The sequence below is a fragment of the Salvelinus alpinus genome, chromosome 1, assembly GCF_045679555.1.
Source record: "Salvelinus alpinus chromosome 1, SLU_Salpinus.1, whole genome shotgun sequence".
Taxonomy (NCBI): Eukaryota; Metazoa; Chordata; class Actinopteri; order Salmoniformes; family Salmonidae; genus Salvelinus; species Salvelinus alpinus.
In genome coordinates, this window is record NC_092086.1 from 92779017 (window position 1) to 92798582 (window position 19566).

Below are 19566 nucleotides of genomic sequence, written 5' to 3' on the forward strand. Positions count from 1 at the left end.
CAGTCAGGATGCTCTTGATGGTGCAGCTGTAGAACTTTTAGAGGATCTGAGGACCCATGCCAAATCTTTTCCGTCTCCTGAGGGGGAATAGGCGTTGTCGTGCCCTCTTCACGACAGTTTGGACCATGATAGTTTGTTGGTGATGTGGACACTAAGGAACTTGAAGTTCTCAACCTGCTCCACTACAGCCCCATCAATGAGAATGGGGACGTGCTCGGTCCTCCTTTTCCTGTAGTCCACAATCAACTCCTTTGTCTTGATCACGTTGAGGGAGAGATTGTTATCCTGGCACCACACTGCCAGGTCTCAGTGTGGATGTTGCTTGTAATCCATGGCTTCTGGTTGGGGTATGCACTGTGGGGACGACGTCATCGATGCACTTATTGATGAAGCCGGTCACTGATGTGGTGAAGCCGGTGAAGCTTCACCACATCACATTGTGGTGAAGCCGGTCACAGATTTGACAAATGGAGGGCGAGGGAGAGCTTTGTACACGTCTCTGTGTGTGGAGTAAAGGTGGTCTAGATGTTTTTTTTCTACTGGTTGTACATTTAACATGCTAGTAGAAATTAGGTAAAACAGATTTAAGTTTCCCTGCATTAAAGTCCCCGGCCTCTGGGTGAGCATTTTCTTGTTTTCTTATGGCCTTATACAGGTCGTTGAGTGCTGTCTTAGTGCCAGCATCGGTTTGTGGTGGTAAATAGACAACTACGAAAAATATAGATGAAAACTCTTGGTAAATAGTGTGGCTCTACAGCTTATCATGAGATACTCTACCTCAGGCAAGCAAAACCTCAAGACTTCCTTAATATTAGATTTTGTGCACCAGCTGTTATCTACAAATAGACACAGACCGCCACCCCTTGTCTTACCGGAGGCAGCTGTTCTATCTTGCTGATGGACCGAAAACCTAGCCAGCTGTATGTTATCCATGTCATCGTTCAGCCACGACTCGGTGAAACATAAGCTATTACATAAGCTATTTTTAATGTCCCGTTGATAGGATAGTCTTGATCGGAGCTCATCCATTTTATTATCCAATGATTGTACGTTGGCTAATAGGACTGATGGTGGAGGCAGATTACCCACTCGCCGTCGGATCCTTACAAGGCACCCGACCTACGTCCCCGATATCTGTCTCTTTCTCATGCGAATCACAGGGATTTGGGTCTTGTCGGGTGTCTGAAGTAAATCCTTTGCATCCGACTCGTTAAATAAAAAATCTTTGTCTAGTACGAGGTGAGTAATCGCTGTCCTGATATCCAGAAGCGGCAAAACATTATGTACAAAATAAGTTGCAAATAACGTGAAAAAACACACACAATACCACAGTTGGTTTGGAGCCCATAAAACGGCAGCCATCTCCTCCGGCGCCATCTAGAACCTTTAACATCCTAAGAACTGTTTTTGGAAGATAGGGTTCTTTGATGATTCTTTGGAAGGCAAAAAGGATTATTTGGAATGAAAGAAGGGTTCTACATAGAACCATACATAATATTTCCCAGCATGCTCTATTGCAGGGAGATTTTCAAAATGGTTTGATTTACTGTAATATCAGTGTTTTTGCATGTACATTGATTGGTTGATTCATTGTATGGTAAACTTATATAAATAACATACCGTTTTCTAACTAATCCAATCAATTAGTATTGGATTTATTGCACCTGTTACTGAGATGGTTGTTCCAGTTTAAGTGATTGACGTAGTCTCAGTATTCAATCATCCCTACCCTGGCAGTCATTCTGAATGCAGGTTGGGGGTGATTAACAATTTCTCTTGTTGGACATCCTAACTCTGGCTGGGTTCCAATAGGAACTATACACAACATTGAAAGCCAGCATAATGTGACTTGCAATCCTGATGTGGCCGGTAAACCAGGAGATTCCTAAAACCACTGTGTTAGGATATAACCAGGTGATCAAATATGATCTACAGTGCATTCGGAAAGTATTCAGACCCCTTGACTTTTTCCACATTTTGTTACGTTACAGCCTTATTCTAAAATTGATTAAATTGTTTTTTCCCTCATCAATCTACACACAATAGCCAATAATGAAAAAGCTAACATTTTTGCAAATGTATTCAAAATAAAAACTGAAATATCACATTTACAAACTGTAAGTATTCAGACCCTTCACTCAGTACTTTGTTGAATCATCTTTGGCAGCGATTACAGCGTCAGGTTTTCTTGGTGTTAGGTTAAAAATGAACATAGTAAAACACACGGATGATTAGTAAAGCTTAAACCAAGTTTATTCACCCATTGGGTCACACAGCTGCATGAGACAAAGACATGGTTCCACCAGTGGTAGTATATATACCCCAATTGTAAGTATTCAGACCCTTTACTCACTACTTTGTTGAAGCACATTTGGCAGCGATTACAGCCTCAGGCTACAAGCTTGGCACACCTGTATTTTGGGATTTTCTCCCATTCTTCTCTGCAGATCCTCTCAACCTCTGTCAGGTTGCACAGCTACTTTCAGGTCTCTCCAGAGATGTTTGATCGGGTTCAAGTCCGGGCTCTGGCTGGGCCACTCAAGCACATACAGAGACTTGTCCCAAAGCCCCTACATTGCCTTGACTGTGTGCTTAGGGTCGTTGCCTGTTGAAAGGTGAACCTTCGCCCCAGTCTGAGGTCCTGGGCGCTCTGGATCAGGTTTTCATCAAGGATCTCTCTGTACTTTACTCTGTTCATCTTATCCTCAATCCTGACTAGTCTCCCAGTCCTTGCTGCTGAAAAACATCCCCACAGCATGATGCTGCCACCACCATGCTTCACCGTAGGAATGGTGCCAGGTTTCCTCCAGACGTGACGCTTGGCATTCAGGTCAAAGAGTTCAATCTTGGTTTCATCAGACCAGAGAATATTGTTTATCATGGTCTGAGAGTCCTTTAGGTGCCTTTTGGCAACTCAAAGCAGACTGTCATGTGCCTTTTACTGAGGAGTGGCTTCCGTCTGGCCACTCTACCATAAGGGCCTGATATGTGGAGTGCTGCAGAGATGGTTGTCCTTCTGGAAGGTTCTCCCACCTCCACAGAGGAAGTCTAGAGCTCTGTCAGAGTGACCATCAGGTTCTTGGTCTCCTCCCTGACTAAGGCCCTTCTCCCCCGATTGCTCAGTTTGAACCGGGCGGCCAGCCCAAGGAAGAGTCTTGGTAGTTCCAGACGTCTTCCATTTAAGAGTGATGGAGGCCACTGTGTTCTTCAATGCTGCAGACATTTTTTGATACCCTTCCCCAGATCTGTGCCTCGACTCCTGTCTCAGACCTCTACGGACAATTCTTTCGACCTCATGTTTTTCTCTGTGGGACCTTATATAGACAGATGTGTGCCTTTCCTAATCATGTCCAATAAATTGGTAGAAACAGCTTAAAGATGATCAGTGGAAACAGGATGTACCTGAGATCGATTTTGAGTCTGATAGCAAAGGGTCTGAATACTTATGTAAATACTGAATACTTATTATAAATTAGCATTTTAGAATAAGGCACTATCGTAACAAAATGTGGAAAAAGTCAAGGGGTCTGAATAACTTTCCGAATGCACTGTATGTAATGTATCGTCATAAATAATAACAATTTAACGGGTGATACCCGTCCATAGAGGGTTCTAGGAAGAACCCTCCAAAGATAAAAGGGTTCTCGGTAGAACCCTTCATAGAGGGTTCTAGGTAGAACCATATACAGCAGGTTATTTGAAGAACCCTACATAGAGGTATCTAGATAGAACCCTCTGCAAAGGGTTTTACCCAGCACCAAAAATGTATCCCCTATGGGGACAAACTTAAGAACCCTTAAGCACCTTTTTTTCTAAGAGTGTACATTTTTGGATCATAAAGATACAATACGTCTGTAATGATGATCTGCTGATCACTCTATTGATCACTGATCTTTACCAGTGATTATATATTATGTTAAACCACCCTTTTGTGGAGATACAGTAGGCCTATGTGTGGATTGGCTCCTCACAATATCCCTCTGAAGGTGTTTGTGGAGGTGGGTGATACTGTGAACCTAATTGCTAGTCATTTTAGCGGTCTGAAAAACACTTGATGCTACAGTATACTAATTAATTGGAAGACAGCTATGTTTAATTGGTAATGTCTGCTGGTGAGAGTTGACAACACAGAAATCTGAAATCAACTCAAATATATATAATCTCTGGTAAATATTCAGTATTTTGGTTTATTTGGCAAAGCCAAGAGAACAGTGTTAAACTGTCAACAACACATCACCCAGCCTTTAGAGTGAACGTGCAGTAATAGAACAGTTGTTATAATTTTCTAAATGTGAAGACAAAACATCAAGTGTGGTGATGTTATTGATCGGACATCACGTCAAACCTTTCATTTAATTAGAATTGACAATGATAAGATATACAATGCCAAGAGGAGGTATTGGATAGCAATTTGCTGATCTACATGAATGCTGGCATTGTATTAGGTTTAAATATCGACAACAAGGTTCGTTTAGGTGTGAACAGAAAGTCAGCACACAGCCACATCAGGCATGGTGACATTCTCATCCTCTATGCAGAGTGGTTGACCTCTACATATATTTGGGGCCTTAATGAGCAGTCAATGAGATCCACCATAAGGGAGGGAGGATCTACCTACTCCATCAAATTTGAGACGTTCAAGTACCACTACCCCTCCCGCAAACCTAATTGTGTTCATTTGTCATTGTTGTCACTTTTGTATATTACATACAGTGCCTTCAGAAAGTATTCATGCCCCTTGACTTATTCAACATTTTGTTGTGTTAAAGCCTGAATTCAAAATGGATTAAATTGATTTTTGTCCCTCACCCATCTACACAATACCTCATAATGACAAAGTGAAAATGTGTTTTTTGAAATGTTTCCAAATTTATTGAAAACGAAATACAGAAATATCTCATTTATATAAGTATTCACTCCCCTTTGCTATGACACTCCAGGATGAGCTCAGGTGTATCCAATTTCCTTTGATCATCCTTGAGATGTCACTACAACTTGACTGGAGTCCACCTGTGACCATGAAGTCCAAGGAACTGTCTGTAGATCTGAGAATTGTGGTGAGGCATATACAGTACCTTCAGAAAGTATTCACACCCCTTGACTTTTTCAAAATGTTGATGTGTTACAGCCTGCATTTAAAATGGATTAAATAGAGATTTAATGTTAAAGTAGAATTATGTTTTTCAAAATGTTTACAAATTAAAAATGAAAAGGTTAAATGTCTTGACTCAATAAGTATTCAACCCTTTTGTTATGGCAAACCTAAATAAGTTCAGGAGTAAACATTTCTTTAACAAAGTCACATGATAAGTTGCTTGGACTCACTCTGTGTGTAATAATAGCGTTTAACATGATTTTTGAATGAGTACCTCATTTTTTTCATAGATGTTTAAAATATTTTATAAACAATACAAAACATACACATACAAAGCAGTGAATTTCCAACACAGATTCATACACAAAGACCAGGGAGGTTTTCTAATGCCTCTCAAAGGAGGAAACATATTGTTTGATGGGTAAAAATAAAAAAGCAGACATTGAATATCCCTTTTAGCATGGTGTTATTAATTACACTTTGGATGGTGTATCAATACACCCAGTCACTACAAAAATACAGGTGTCCTTCCTAACTCAGATGCCGGAGAGGAAGGACACCGCTCCGGGATTTCACCATGTCAATGGTGACTTTAAAACAGTTCCAAAGTTGAATGGCCGTGATAGGAGAAAACTGAGGACGGATCAAGAATATTGTAGTTACTCCACAATACTAACCTAAATGACAGAGTGAAAATAATATAAATACTCCAAAACATCTATCCTGTTTGCAACAAGGCACTAAAGAAATACTGCAAAAAATGTGGCAAAGACATTTACTTTTTGTCCTGAATACAAAATGCTAGGTTAGGGGCAAATCCAATACAACACATTACTGAGTACCACTCTCCATATTTGCAAGAATAGTGGGGGCAGCATCATGTTATGGGTATGCTTGTAATTGCTAAGGACTGGGGAGTATTTCAGGAGAGAAATAAACGTAATGGAGCTAAGCACAGGCAAAATCTTAGATGAAAACCTGGTTCAGTCTGCTTTCCACTAGACACTGGGAGATGAATTCACATTTCAGCAGGACAATAACCTAAAACACAAGGCCAAATCTACACTGGAGTTGCTTACCAAGAAGACAGTGAATGTTCCTGAGTGGCGAGTTACAGTTTTGACTTAAATCTGCTTGTCACGCCCTGGCCTTAGTTATCTTTGTTTTCTTTATTATTTTAGTTAGGTCAGGGTGTGACATGGGGGATGTTTGTGTGTTTTTGTCTAGTCTAGGGTGTTTGTATTGTCTAGGGGGTTTTGTAGGGTTCATGGGGTTGTGTTCAGTGTAGGTGTTTATGTAAGTCTATGGTTGCCTGGATTGGTTCTCAATTAGAGACAGCTGTCTATCGTTGTCTCTGATTGGGAGCCATATTTTAGGCAGCCATAGGCATTAGGTAGGTTGTGGGTAATTGTCTATGTCTTGACGTTAGTTGCTTGTGGCTGCACTTTCGTTTTGTAGCTTCACGGTCGTTTGTTGTTTTGTCTAGTTTGTATTAGTGTTCGTGTTCGTTTCATCTTCAAATAAAAGAAGATATATTTATATCACGCTGCGCCTTGGTCCTCTCTTTCACCTAACGACGATCGTGACACTGCTTGACAATCTATGGCAAGACTTGAAAATGGTTGTCTAGTAATGATCAACAACCAATTTGACAGAGCTTGAAGAATTTTGATAATAATAATGGGCAAATATTGTACAGTCCAGGTGTGCAAAGCTCTTAGAGATTTTCCCAGAAAGACTCACAGCTGTAATCACTGCCAAAAGGGATTCTAACATGTATTGGCTAAGGGGTGTGAATACTTATGTATTGTGTGTAGCTGGGTGAGAAATACTTATGGAAATACTTATGAATACTTATGGAGTATTGTGTGTAGCTGGGTGAGAAAAAAATCTCTTGAATCAATTTTGAATTCAGGCTCTAACACAACAAAGTGTGGAATAAGTCAAGGGGTATGAATAGTTTCTGAATGCACTGTACACCTATAGGTCGTTATGGATGTTTTGAATACAATGCGTGGGGAGAAAACATACCTAAGGTATGCCCATGTTTTCTTCTATGATGTAGTCTTCTCCCTACTGATGCTGATAATGCACGTTTCACACGTCTTTCTCTGAAGACAACATGTCAACTTCTTTTAGTCAACAGAAAGAAGTTGTTTACCGCTGATAGGATTGCTTATTTTCAATTTACAATACATTTATAAAGCACCAAGCACTGGTGGGTTTACCAAACAATGGGGAAACAGACAAATACACCAGCGACACATACACCAAGATGAACATGTCGGCTCATCCTTTCCCTCGCCACATTTCACGGACAAACCTTTGAGTGAAAAAACTATCTCAAAAAGCAGACAACATAATTGTCAATCTTGACAAAGGTTCTCTACTTCATGATTCATTTACTCATCCATAGTTTTCTTGTCATAGTGGTCCCTCTTTGCATATTAAAACCTAAAGATAAACAAGACTTGTCATTAATAACAAGCGGGAAATGTTTTGATTGAAGGATAGAAAATAAGGATAGAACATTTACGTCGTTGCTTTTGGTCTGAAGTAATTGAATTTGCCATTTTCTAAGCATGAAGCATATAGAGCTCAGCTCATTTTAAGTTAATAGAGTTTTTCCATTTTCAAGTGTGTAAAAACAGTGAATTAGACAGTGTGACATCATTGTTTGGCAACCCTTTTCAATTTCACCTTCGACCCAACACAGCTGTTGGCGGCCATCGCTTCTTCCTTTGATTTCCTATCAATAAGCAGTCTTGCTACTAACCTGTCACAGTCTGTTCTGTTTCAACTACTTTCATCTCCCATACTCTAGCAGAACAAAGCTAAGAAAGAGAAACTAATTATCTCATCTGGCAGGCTGGTTTTCAAGCAGGACAAAGATAATTCATTCCAAGTTCATAAGCTCAACGGGATAAAGGTCACATTTTGGTCTCTTGGAATTCACGAAAATTATTACATTATTAAAAGAAAAGAGTGTTCATAAAGGGTGACCGCTTGAAATGGTTTTTCCTTTGGATGTCCATTTAAAAACCAATAACCCTCTTTGGGATGAATAGATACACTTCAAAAAAAGTTGTTCCTTCATTAATTGTCATTAATGACTCCCACACCAGTCAGATGTAGACAACCTTCCTTTAACTAACTACAATAGCTATTTTACTATTCACATCTGACACAACATTTCTTTAAATGCTAATTGTGAACTCAACAGGCTTTTTGCTGTTAAATCGATGATTCGCTTTGTAAAGGCCTTGATCTTCAGTATTTTCAGCTAATCATGTATCTATTTATGTTGGATTTGTACGCCACTTCACTTCTCAAAAGCCTTAGCCCTGAATCTCTTCAAAATGATATGATTTAGTTATCCACCACCAACCCCTCATTATGAATTAACACCATTATTCATCTCTCTATCAAGTGTGAATCATTAAAGACGTGTGAGAGGTCTGTGACTGAAGTCACAGGGGTCCTCTCTGCAACACTTAACTCATGCCAACAACATGTTCATTCAATCTACTTTCTCAAATCTAGCGCTATTTTTTGGATCCAAGTTACCGGTGGTGTCACAGTGATTAAGAACATGGAGGGAAAGAGGCCAAAAGCCCTGCATGACTCATATTGTAGAAACTATGGCCACAGAGCTGTTAAAGTGTCTGCCACACTGAACTGACCCCATTACTAGGCAGGTGAGAGTGGAGGTGCCAAGGCTTACCTGGTCTCCAGGGGGATGTTGCTGTTGAGTGCCCAGCTGTTGTGGAGCTGGCCTCTGTCTCTGTCGGCCGGCTGAGTGGGATCTCCATCCATCGCCTGGCTCCGAGCCGGCAGGGTGTTCCTCTGCAGTGCCTCAGAAACGTGAGCGTGAGGGGCTGGGCGGGCACATGTGCACGCGTGGGGAGGGGGCGGGGGCGGGGGGAGGGGTCTGAAGGTGAACTGGGCTGGTGGACTGCTGGGGAGCTCTGCAGAGAGAAAGAGACAGAAAGTGAGAGAGAAAGTGAGAGAGAAAGTGAGAGAGAAAGCGAGAGAGAGTTGAGTCTTTTCTGAGTGGCTTGATAAGTGTGTGAGAGTTTTGTGACATTTAGTAAGCACTTTGTTAACGTTCACTTTTCCTCCACTTGGAAAGAGCCTTGGGGATTCTTTCATTTTAATTAGCACACTTAACAAGGTTATCATTCAAAAGTACAATCCACATCTTGAAAAATAGTTATGCAATAAAATTGACAGATGATCATACGTTTTCCTGAGTGTTAAGGCACCCCAGATGAACATACATACAGTGTTTAGGCACCCCAGATGAACATACATACAGTGTTTAGGCACCCCAGATGAACATACATACAGTGTTAAGGCACCCCAGATGAACATACATACAGTGTTAAGGCACCCCAGATGAACATACATACAGTGTTAAGGCACCCCAGATGAACATACATACAGTGTTAAGGCACCCCAGATGAACATACATACAGTGTTAAGGCACCCCAGATGAACATACATACAGTGTTAAGGCACCCCAGATGAACATACATACAGTGTTAAGGCACCCCAGATGAACATACATACAGTGTTAAGGCACCCCAGATGAACATACATACAGTGTTAAGGCACCCCAGATGAACATACATACAGTGTTAAGGCACCCCAGATGAACATACATACAGTGTTAAGGCACCCCAGATGAACATACATACAGTGTTAAGGCACCCCAGATGAACATACATACAGTGTTAAGGCACCCCAGATGAACATACATACAGTGTTAAGGCACCCCAGATGAACATACATACAGTGTTAAGGCACCCCAGATGAACATACATTTCCCTGAGTGTTAAGGCACCCCAGATGCTATGATAAATGACAAGCCTGTTGCTTATGAAATAAAGATGATTAGACATAAGGGCATAAGGATTGTAACCCTAGAAACCAAATTGGTTTCGTCCTGCATTATTACTTTGTTGTTGTTCCTCTATAAAAAGCTCAAAACCCCTGAGTCACCCTTCGCAATCTCACGTATGAGTCAGTGTTTGAGTTCAGTGGCTCAGCAAAGAGAGCTGGCTTTCATGCCCCTGCAGTGTGACAGGTGAGTTTAGTCAAGTACATCCAGACTGAAGTCTACCAGACATTTTCTCTTGCTGCAACATCACAGATGCATGAATTCACTCCAGCTAGGAGTGAGTCCCTGTCTATTGACCACACCTGTTGTGTCTTCACACCACAGAACGTGCAACTTGTAGCCTTTAGTGTAGGAGCTTTATAATACAATTCCTTTATAAAGACTCTTATTCTACGCTACATTTCAGAATCAAATCAAAAGTTTCAGTTTCAAGTGTTATTAGTCGTGTGTACAGGATACACACGGTACACATCGTCCAACAAAATACCTACTTGCAGGTTCCTTCTCGACATTGAAACAACAATAAGAAATAATAAAAGATAAGAATACGAACTTAAAGAAAATGTCTCAGTAGAATAGAATAAACATTTAAGCATAACAATAATACAGGAAGGCAAATTTCTAGTACAATATTTACACATGTATCAGGGAAAGAGAGATTGGGGGGCAAGTGTTTAAATTGTGCAGTATTAGCGATAGTAAATAAGAGTCTGGTAGCAGCAGTTGTGATGTGTGTGTTGCATGAATGTATGTACAGAATGTATGTGTGTGTGTGTGTGTGTGTGTGTGTGTGTGTGTGTGTGTGTGTGTGTGTGTGTGTGTGTGTGTGTGTGTGTGTGTGTGTGTGTGTGTGTGTGTGTGTGTGTGTGTGTGTGTGTGTGTGTGTGTGTGTGTGTTAATTCTGGCACTCTTTTTTTAGATTTTGTCTAGTCTTAGTCATGTTGACGAAAATATAATTAAGTCCTAGTCACATTACTGTCATTTGAATAATGATTTAATCTAGTTATTCTCAAAATGATGAAAATAGTGGGCCATTTTTGTCAACTTAATGCCCTTTCATTTTAGCCACATTTTAGTCACATCACATTTGTATTGCCTCATTAACCTATAGTAAACATAAATCACTGACTTCCATGTGTAAAAACATACATAACCTTGTCCTACCAACATATTGTTCTGCATAACATCATATTCTCCTCCCAGCTGCAGAAATATGACAAATAATATTATATAAGAACTATCTGGTCATTTAAATTCCTAATTCAGCCATAGATACTGCACATGACATACAAAACAAACAGACACACAAGCGCAGAGCGAGAGAGAGACAGAGCCAGAGAGCTAGAGAAAGAGAGAGACAGACACAGAGCCAGAGAGAGAAAGAGGGAGAGAGAGACAGACAGAGAGCCAAAGAGAGAGAGGGAGAGAGAGACAGACACAGAGCCAGAGAGAGAGGGGGAGAGAGAGACGGACAGAGAGCCAGAGAGAGAAAGAGAGAGGGAGAGAGAGACAGACACAGAGCCAGAGAGACAGAGAAAGAGAGAGACAGACACAGAGCCAGGGAGAGAGAGACAGACACAGAGCCAGAGAGCCAGAGAAAGAGAGAGACAGACACAGAGCCAGAGAGAGAAAGGGGGGGAGAGAGACAGACACAGAGCCAGAGAGAGAGAGAGAGAGAGAGGAGAGAGAGGAGAGAGAGAGAAGCACAATCACCAGATGGTGCCGCAAAGTAGCCTAGTATGGGTTGCACCTCCGTCACTCGGTCTTGTCATTGCCATTGTTATCAAGTCACACTGATGTCCAAAAGTAGAACGGTGGCTAATGAATTTGAACAAGAGCTATTGACTGTTTTGCCCAGTGATGTAGTCGAGTCACTAAACATCGAGTCCCAAGTCCCCTGTGCTCGACTCAAGAGTGGTGTCATGAAATTGGCTGAAATTCCGAGTCACTGGGTCCACATGAACTCAAAATAGATTTAAATACCCAGTCAGATATAGTGTATTGGCAAGATACATTTAGTCAATAAATTGTTTGTTATTCTTTTTCCTTTCTTTCTGTGCCACCAAATGTTTTCCTGTTTTCATATAGACTTCTGGTAATGTTACCTGGGCCACGTTCAGTTGAAAAACGTTCTTAACCGTTGCAGATAGAGCAGTGAATAGAGCCGACGTTATTCCTTATTCAACATGTCAGAGAGGCATGTTTGTTCTACATAGCATATTTTTATCTGAACATTCCAAAACTTTGTGTCCTGCAGCTGCTGATTAGCAGGAGGGACGGGGCAATTTATTGTTGCATGCGGTGCTCAAGTTAAGAATGGCTGTCAATCAAAACCCATACAGCGCTATGTACAGCCACTGCGTTCCAATTTAGGCACTTATCAGTGCCCAAATCTGCCATTTTCAACTCGTATATGGGTTTGAGTGTAAAGGGCTACCATGGGTTTGAGTGTAAAGGGCTACCATGGGTTTGAGTGTAAAGGGCTACCATGGGTTTGAGTGTAAAGGGCTACCATGGGTTTGAGTGTAAAGGGCTACCATGGGTTTGAGTGTAAAGGGCTACCATGAGTTTGAGTGTAAAGAGCTACCATGGGTTTGAGTGTAAAGCGCTACCATGAGTTTGAGTGTAAAGGGCTACCATGTGTTTGAGTGTAAAGGGCTACCATGGGGTTTAGTGTTAAGGGCTACCATGGGTTTGAGTGTAAAGGGCTACCATGAGTTTGAGTGTAAAGGGCTACCATGGGTTTGAGTGTAAAGGGCTACCATGGGTTTGAGTGTAAAGGGCTACCATGAGTTTGAGTGTAAAGGGCTACCATGAGTTTGAGTGTGAAGGGCTACCATGGGTTTGAGTGTAAAGGGCTACCATGGGTTTGAGTGTAAAGGGCTACCATGGGTTTGAGTGTAAAGGGCTACCATGGGTTTGAGTGTAAAGGGCTACCATGGGTTTGAGTGTAAAGGGCTACCATGGGTTTGAGTGTAAAAGGCTACCAAAACTAGATAGTTGTGTGTTCTCTTCCCAGTTGTATACAGAAAGACTAATGACAGAGTCCTGCGTTCGGCCTAAGAGGTTGAATTGAATTGTATTGATTTTGTTTGTCTGTGTGATACGTTTTACTTCTGCTTATTATACATTAGCGTTTAGATGCCAAGGCTCACTTCTAAGGTATTATATAATAAATGCAGATTGGAGTCTGTACCTGCAGTAATCTGATAAGATCAGTCCTCTCCATTGATCTACTGGCCATTCATTCTGTTTAAATGTTAAATTCCTACATAATTTCCCTTTTCAGAGTATTGATATTTACCATGTAACAATGTAAAGGAGACTGCAAAAAATGATCAGAACATAATTCCATCAGACAGGAGGAGATTATTATTGTAGATACATGTAGGGTAAGTTGTTTGGGAGGGTCATTTTCCAACTACAGAATCAAGTTGCTAATTATTGAAAGATAAAATAAAATGTTATAAATCTTAATCTTGAAACATAATATGTTGTGATCTATGATGACCAGAGAAATTATGATTGTGAATGTTCTAAGTAGAATAAGAACAATATCTATGGTTCTAAACCGGTGAGGGGCTAACATGGATAACAGTATGGTTTCCAGAATGTATGCCAAAATCTAAACAGACAAACAAATATACACTGAGTGTAGAAAACATTAGGAACACCTTTCTAATATTGAGTTACACCCCATTTTGCCCTCAGAACAGCCTCAATTCGTCGGGGCATGGACTCTACAAGGTGACTCCAATGCTTCCCACAGTTGTGTCAAGTTGGCTGGATGTCCTTTGGGTGTTGGACCATTCTTGATACACACGGGAAACTGTTGAACGTGAAAAACCCAGCAGCATTGCAGTTCAAAACAAACTCAAACTGGTGCGCTTGGCACCTACAGTGGCAAGAAAGAGTATGTGAAACCTTTGGAATTACCTGGATTTCTGCATAAATTGGTCATAAAATTTGATCTGATCTTCATCTAGGTCACAAACACAGCATGCTTAAACTAATAGCACACAAACTATTGTATTTTTCTTGTCTATATTGAATACATAATTTAAACATGCTGGAAAGGTTGGAAAAAGTATGCGAACCCCGAGGCTAATGACTTCTCCAAAAGCGAATTAGAATCAGGCGTCAGCTAACCTGGAGTCCAATCAATGAGACGAGATTGGAGATGTTGGTTAGAGCTGCCTAGCCCTATAAAAAACACTCCCAAAATTTGAGTTTGCTATTCACAAGAAGTATTGCCTGATGTGAACCATGCCTCGAACAAAAGAGATCTCAGAAGACCTAAGATTAATAATTGTTGACTTGCATAAAGCTGGAAAGGGTTACAAAAGTAATGATGTTCATCAGTCCACGGTAAGACAAATTGTCTATAAATGGAGAAAGTTCAGCACTGTTGCTACTCTCCCTAGGAGTGGCCGTAAGGGAAAGATGACTGCAAGATCACAGCGCAGAATACTCAATGAGGTTAAGAAAAATCCTAGAGTATCAGCTAAAGACTTACAGAAATCTCTGGACCATGTTAACATCTCTGTTGATGAGTCTACGATACGTAAAACACTAAACAATAATGGTGTTCATTGGAGGACACCACGGAAGAAGCCACTGCAAAAGTGCACCTGGATTTTCCACAGCGCTACTGGCAAAATATTCTGTGAACAGATGAAACTACAGTTGGGTTGTTTGCAAGGAACACACAACACTATGTGTGGAGAAAAAAAGGCACAGTCTGGTGGAGGGAGCATCTGGAGTGGCCCAGTCAGAGTCCTGACCTCAACCCGATTGAGATGCTGTGGCATGACCTCAATAGCGGTTCACACCAGACATCCTAAGAATATTTCAGAACTGAAACAGTTTTGTAAAGATGAATGATCCAAAATTCCTCCTGACCGTGGTACAGGTCTGATCCGCAACTACAGAAAACATTTAGTTGAGTTTATTGCTACCAAAGGAAGATCAACCAGTTATTAAATCCAAGGGTTCACATACTTGTTCCACGCTACACTGTGAATGTTTACACAGTGTGTTCAATAAAGACATGAAAACGTATAATTGTTTTGTGTGTTATTAGTTCAAGCAGACTGTGTTTGTCTATTCTTTGACTTAGATGAATATCAGATCAAATTGTATGCCCAATTTATGTAGAAATCCAGGTAATTACAAAGGGTTCACATACTTTTTCTTGCCACTCTACTACCAGACCCCGTTCAAAGGCACTTAAATATTCTGTCTTGCTCATTCACCCTCTGAATGTCACACACACACAATCCATGTCTCAATTGTTTCAAGGCTTAAAAATCCTTCTTTAACCTGTCTCCTCCCCTTCATCTACACTGATTGAAGTGGTTTTAAGTAACATCAATAAGGGATCATAGCTTTCAACGGGATTCGCCTGGTCAGTCTATGTTATGGAAAGAGCAGAAATGTTTTGTACACTCAATTTAAATATTTGTTTAAATACAATATTTTTCTACAACTTTGCCCAAAAATTCATCCAGAATGAATTTTTGCAAGGCATTGTGTTTAATGTATCTCGTTTGGCGCAGCCACATCCCTATTATTTTCACGCTTGCTACATAAAACAAAGCCTTTGAGGTATAAACATGAGCCTCAGAGGAAAAGACAGTACCAGAGGAGGCTGGTGGGGAGATATATAGGAGGATGATCTTATTGAAATGGCTGGAATGGAATAAATGGAACGGTATCAAACATATGGAAACCACATATTTGACTCCGTTCCATATATTCCATTTAAGCCATTACAATGGGCCCGTCCTCATACAGCTCCTCCCACCAGCCTCCACATGTAGGTACACTTCTGAAAGGTTCTTCAGAAAAAGCTTTCAATTTGACATTCTTCTCTAATCATTCAGGAGCTTCCAAAGCCAGCCTTTAACATGGCCTCAATTTACTTCAACTCCATTTCTGGGAATTTCCTTCAAAGCGCATGCTTTCAAGACAGAACCTCCGCGGGATTGAAAGAGTCTTAAAAGTACACCTGACCTGCTGCAGACATACTCTATCCTTGACAAATGTAAATATACTGGGTCATACGTACACATGCATTATTAAGACTAGGCCATTCACTGATCCTCTCTTAGATAAGCTAGCTGCTCTAAGTGCTGCCTGACTTCAGCCAGCCAGAGCCTGACAAATACACTGTAAAACAACAAAGAAGAGGAAAATTAGAATGCATTTCCATGGCAGCTCTTTCCACTCTGCCAGCCTGCTTGGCAGTTGGCATAATTGAACTTTTCACAGGCACCCTTTCTTATAAGTACTTTATAATAACCCCATCACAGGCTCCTCAATCCAGAGAAGAGATGGGACAACTTAATACTTCACAATGGTACTAGAGAGAAGCTGCTGCACTGTCTCGAAAAAAAGCCACATTTAATCAGAACCGCACTGCAGAATTTACACAGCAGTATAAACATATTTCATGAGGGCGGCAGGTAGCTTAGCGGTTAAAAATCTGCCGATGTGCCCTTGAACAAGGCACTTAACCCTAATTGCTCTGGTAAGTCGTTCTGGATAAGTACGTCTGCTAAATTACACCAAAAAAAAGTAAAATAATATGGTTTCGATTGGAGGTTAACTATTTGCCGTTATAAATCCACACTGAATAAAACAGATCTAGCTACATGAACAAGAACGCTGCAGGGTGGATTGAATCAGACCCAGCATAATTTTATATGAGATTTGGCCAGCGGGACATCAGACTACAGATCTGAGTGGAGATGCATCTTGGCTGCTGTGTCAGGAACACTGAGGTGTAAAGCTGACCCACTGAGACCCTGGTCCAGGCAGAGAGCAGTTTATTGATGACCTTGGCTGCAGAGCATGTGTCTACAAGTGTTATTGCAACCCACTGCAGTGAGACGCACAAACAAACAATAAGCCAATGGGAACTCTTTTCCATTTAATTTTGTCCCTACAACAACACCACGTTGACTTGCAATGTTAATAGATAACTGTTTTAACAACACAAATGCTTCTGATTTCAATGGTGGAAACTGGAAATGCATGCAAAGGGCTCTGACTGTGTTATACCTATTCTATTTCTAAAAGGGAACCTGAGGTGCGAGGGGAAGCACATTAGCTTCACCTGGAGAGGGGAGAGAGCATGGCTCAGTGTCTCACTAGACATGGGAGAATACAGAACAAAAGGGCTGGCCCTGCAGTCCCCCTCACCCTGCTGCTTTCAAGTGCTGCACACAGTGCATTATGCATAGCCTTCCTTACTATTGACATTTATACTTCAAAACTCACCTTCCTTTTGCACAGGGAGGGAGATGGGAATGGAGCTGTATAAGAGCAGGTAAGGCTGGCATTTTCAGCAGACAAATCATTCCGCTCTGTTTGAGTGTGTGCGTGTGTACGTGCGTGTTTGTGTGAGAGTAGGGGTGAGAGTAGGGGTGAGAGTAGGGTGTGAGTTTCGGCACAGCACCTGACATTTAATAGAAATGCCTCTAAACATGTGGACTATCAGAAAGTTTGAGATTCTGAGAGAGGCCTTAAATGAAAATTCTGTTGAGTGCAAAAGCTGGACTAGCGAGCAAAAGGTAGAGAGAGAGAGTGTAAATTGCCGTGGTGTACTTTATGTCATGTCCCTACATAAAGAAAGCACCAGCTATAGTGTGCACCTTTAAGTTGTTAACTTTGGGCAATTCTGAAGATTAAATTTAGTGTGTCCTAGTCTTACATGGCTATACATGAGTTTTGTAATACTCCCTTTGGAAATTCATAATCATGCACCATCTAGGATGATAATACTGTACACCATTTGTATGTTTCCCGAGCCATAGCACAATGACTGGAAGTCTACAGGTACAGAAGCACATGCTAGCGTACCTGTAGATTTCAAGTCATTGCGCTAACACTAGTTAGCAATAGCTCGCAAAACTACCTCTGAATTCCTTCATACTGCACGCAGAGATGCAAAAATGGTATCCACGAGTTCAGCCAGCACACATATACAGTATCAGATTGGGACTTTTGCAAAACATGCGAGAAAGCTCTTAATGCCAAAGGCTTTAACACAATTTCTTTCACAGCAAGACCCTCTATTATTGAAATTGCTCTCGGCATATAGAAAGGTACATCAGCCAGCCACAATGAAAATGCCTGGTGTTGAGTAACACCGCCGAGTCTAAACACACACAGCTCTCAGGCACTCCTGAAGAGCGGCTCCCTTTCCCCTACCCCTCAGAGGTTACTGCAATAACCTCCTAAAATAAAACCCCATGTATAATGTACTACCGCAATTACTTCCAAAGGTGGAGTAGTCTATTCATCACACATCAACTATTTTTGCTTTTGGCAACAGTACATCTTGCACAATGACAATCAGTAATGCTTGTGAGGAACATTTTCTTCTGCACAGTCCTCCCCATTGGCTTGGCTCCCTTCAGAAAACAAGCTGAATGCACCTGAAGGGTACAGTGTCACTTATTCAATCTCTTCATTAATACATGTTTACTTTCACCAGATGTCCTTCACGGCTCATAAACCTAGATTTCCTCTCCAACATCTGATTAACCACTGTGGATGAGGACTTGTATGTATGTATCCATATGGTAAAGGATCAATTAAGGTACATTAAACCAAGAGTCTTACCACTCTGTCAGAACCTCTGTGTTGACTGTGGATTGGAAGTCAAGTAAGTCAATGTAACTCATGTTTAGCCTGGGTGAGAGAAAGACCTGAGGAAGGAAAGGCCTGCTGTTTTAATAGACAGGCCAGGCAGGGTTGTATGTTTACTGAGCAGCAGATTGATAAGAGCACTGTTGGTCTGTTTTAGACATAAAATAACTGAAATGTAGGTGCACATACCTGGGTAACCTCAGTCGACAGTATGTATTTGCCAGCAGGATCCTTATACTGTATGACACTCTCAAGCACCTCTGCCAAGAAGATATGACTATCCTCTTCAGGCATAAATATATTTATTCTCTGGCATAGTTATGCATGGTGGATAATACACAAGAGGAAACAGAGGCAAATACTCTCGTATTCCACCAATTTGACCTGGCCTTTTCAAGCCTGGGCTTGAAAATGCATTTATTGTAACCTGGTGCGTGAATGGAATCTTTTAAGAGCTTTAAGATGATCCCACTGTAGAAAGTGCTACATGATTTTACACACTACACAAGGGTAACGTCAATCCATGAGACTAGACACATGTGACCCATCTTCTAGCTAGAATAATCTGGGGCACTTCAATCAATAGAGACAACATGGCAACTTAACATTCTCGGGTTGAACTTCAAAAAATATTTTTGTCATATTTGAATCATTGTGAACCATGACTTCGCTTAACAATATGGGGCTATCCCATGGAATCACGAAAGCTAAAGAGCATGTCCAAATAGAGAAATGCAGTTATAAGGTAAACGGTTAAAGACAGATATTTTACGAAAGTCTTAGCAAAATCAGAAAAGCAATATTATCATTAAATAAGTACTTACTTTCATTTAAAACCTGACTGTTTGTTTAAAGCCTAAACAACTGAGGACCAGTAGTGGTTTGCTGAATGCCTGACTCATGGCTTGGG

At 41.0% G+C, this 19566-nt stretch overlaps 1 protein-coding gene across 4 annotated transcripts in view; it reads right to left on the minus strand.

Annotated features, from left to right (window-relative positions):
* The window catches only part of LOC139534680 (teneurin-1-like), a 225658-nt gene that overhangs the window by 125275 nt on the left and 80817 nt on the right, over positions 1-19566 (minus strand). For all 4 annotated transcript variants that reach the window (XM_071334069.1, XM_071334060.1, XM_071334050.1 and 1 more), the window contains exon 4: positions 8820-9063. In XM_071334069.1, coding sequence (XP_071190170.1) covers positions 8820-9063 — 244 coding nt within the window. The remainder of the gene's footprint in view (positions 1-8819; positions 9064-19566) is intronic.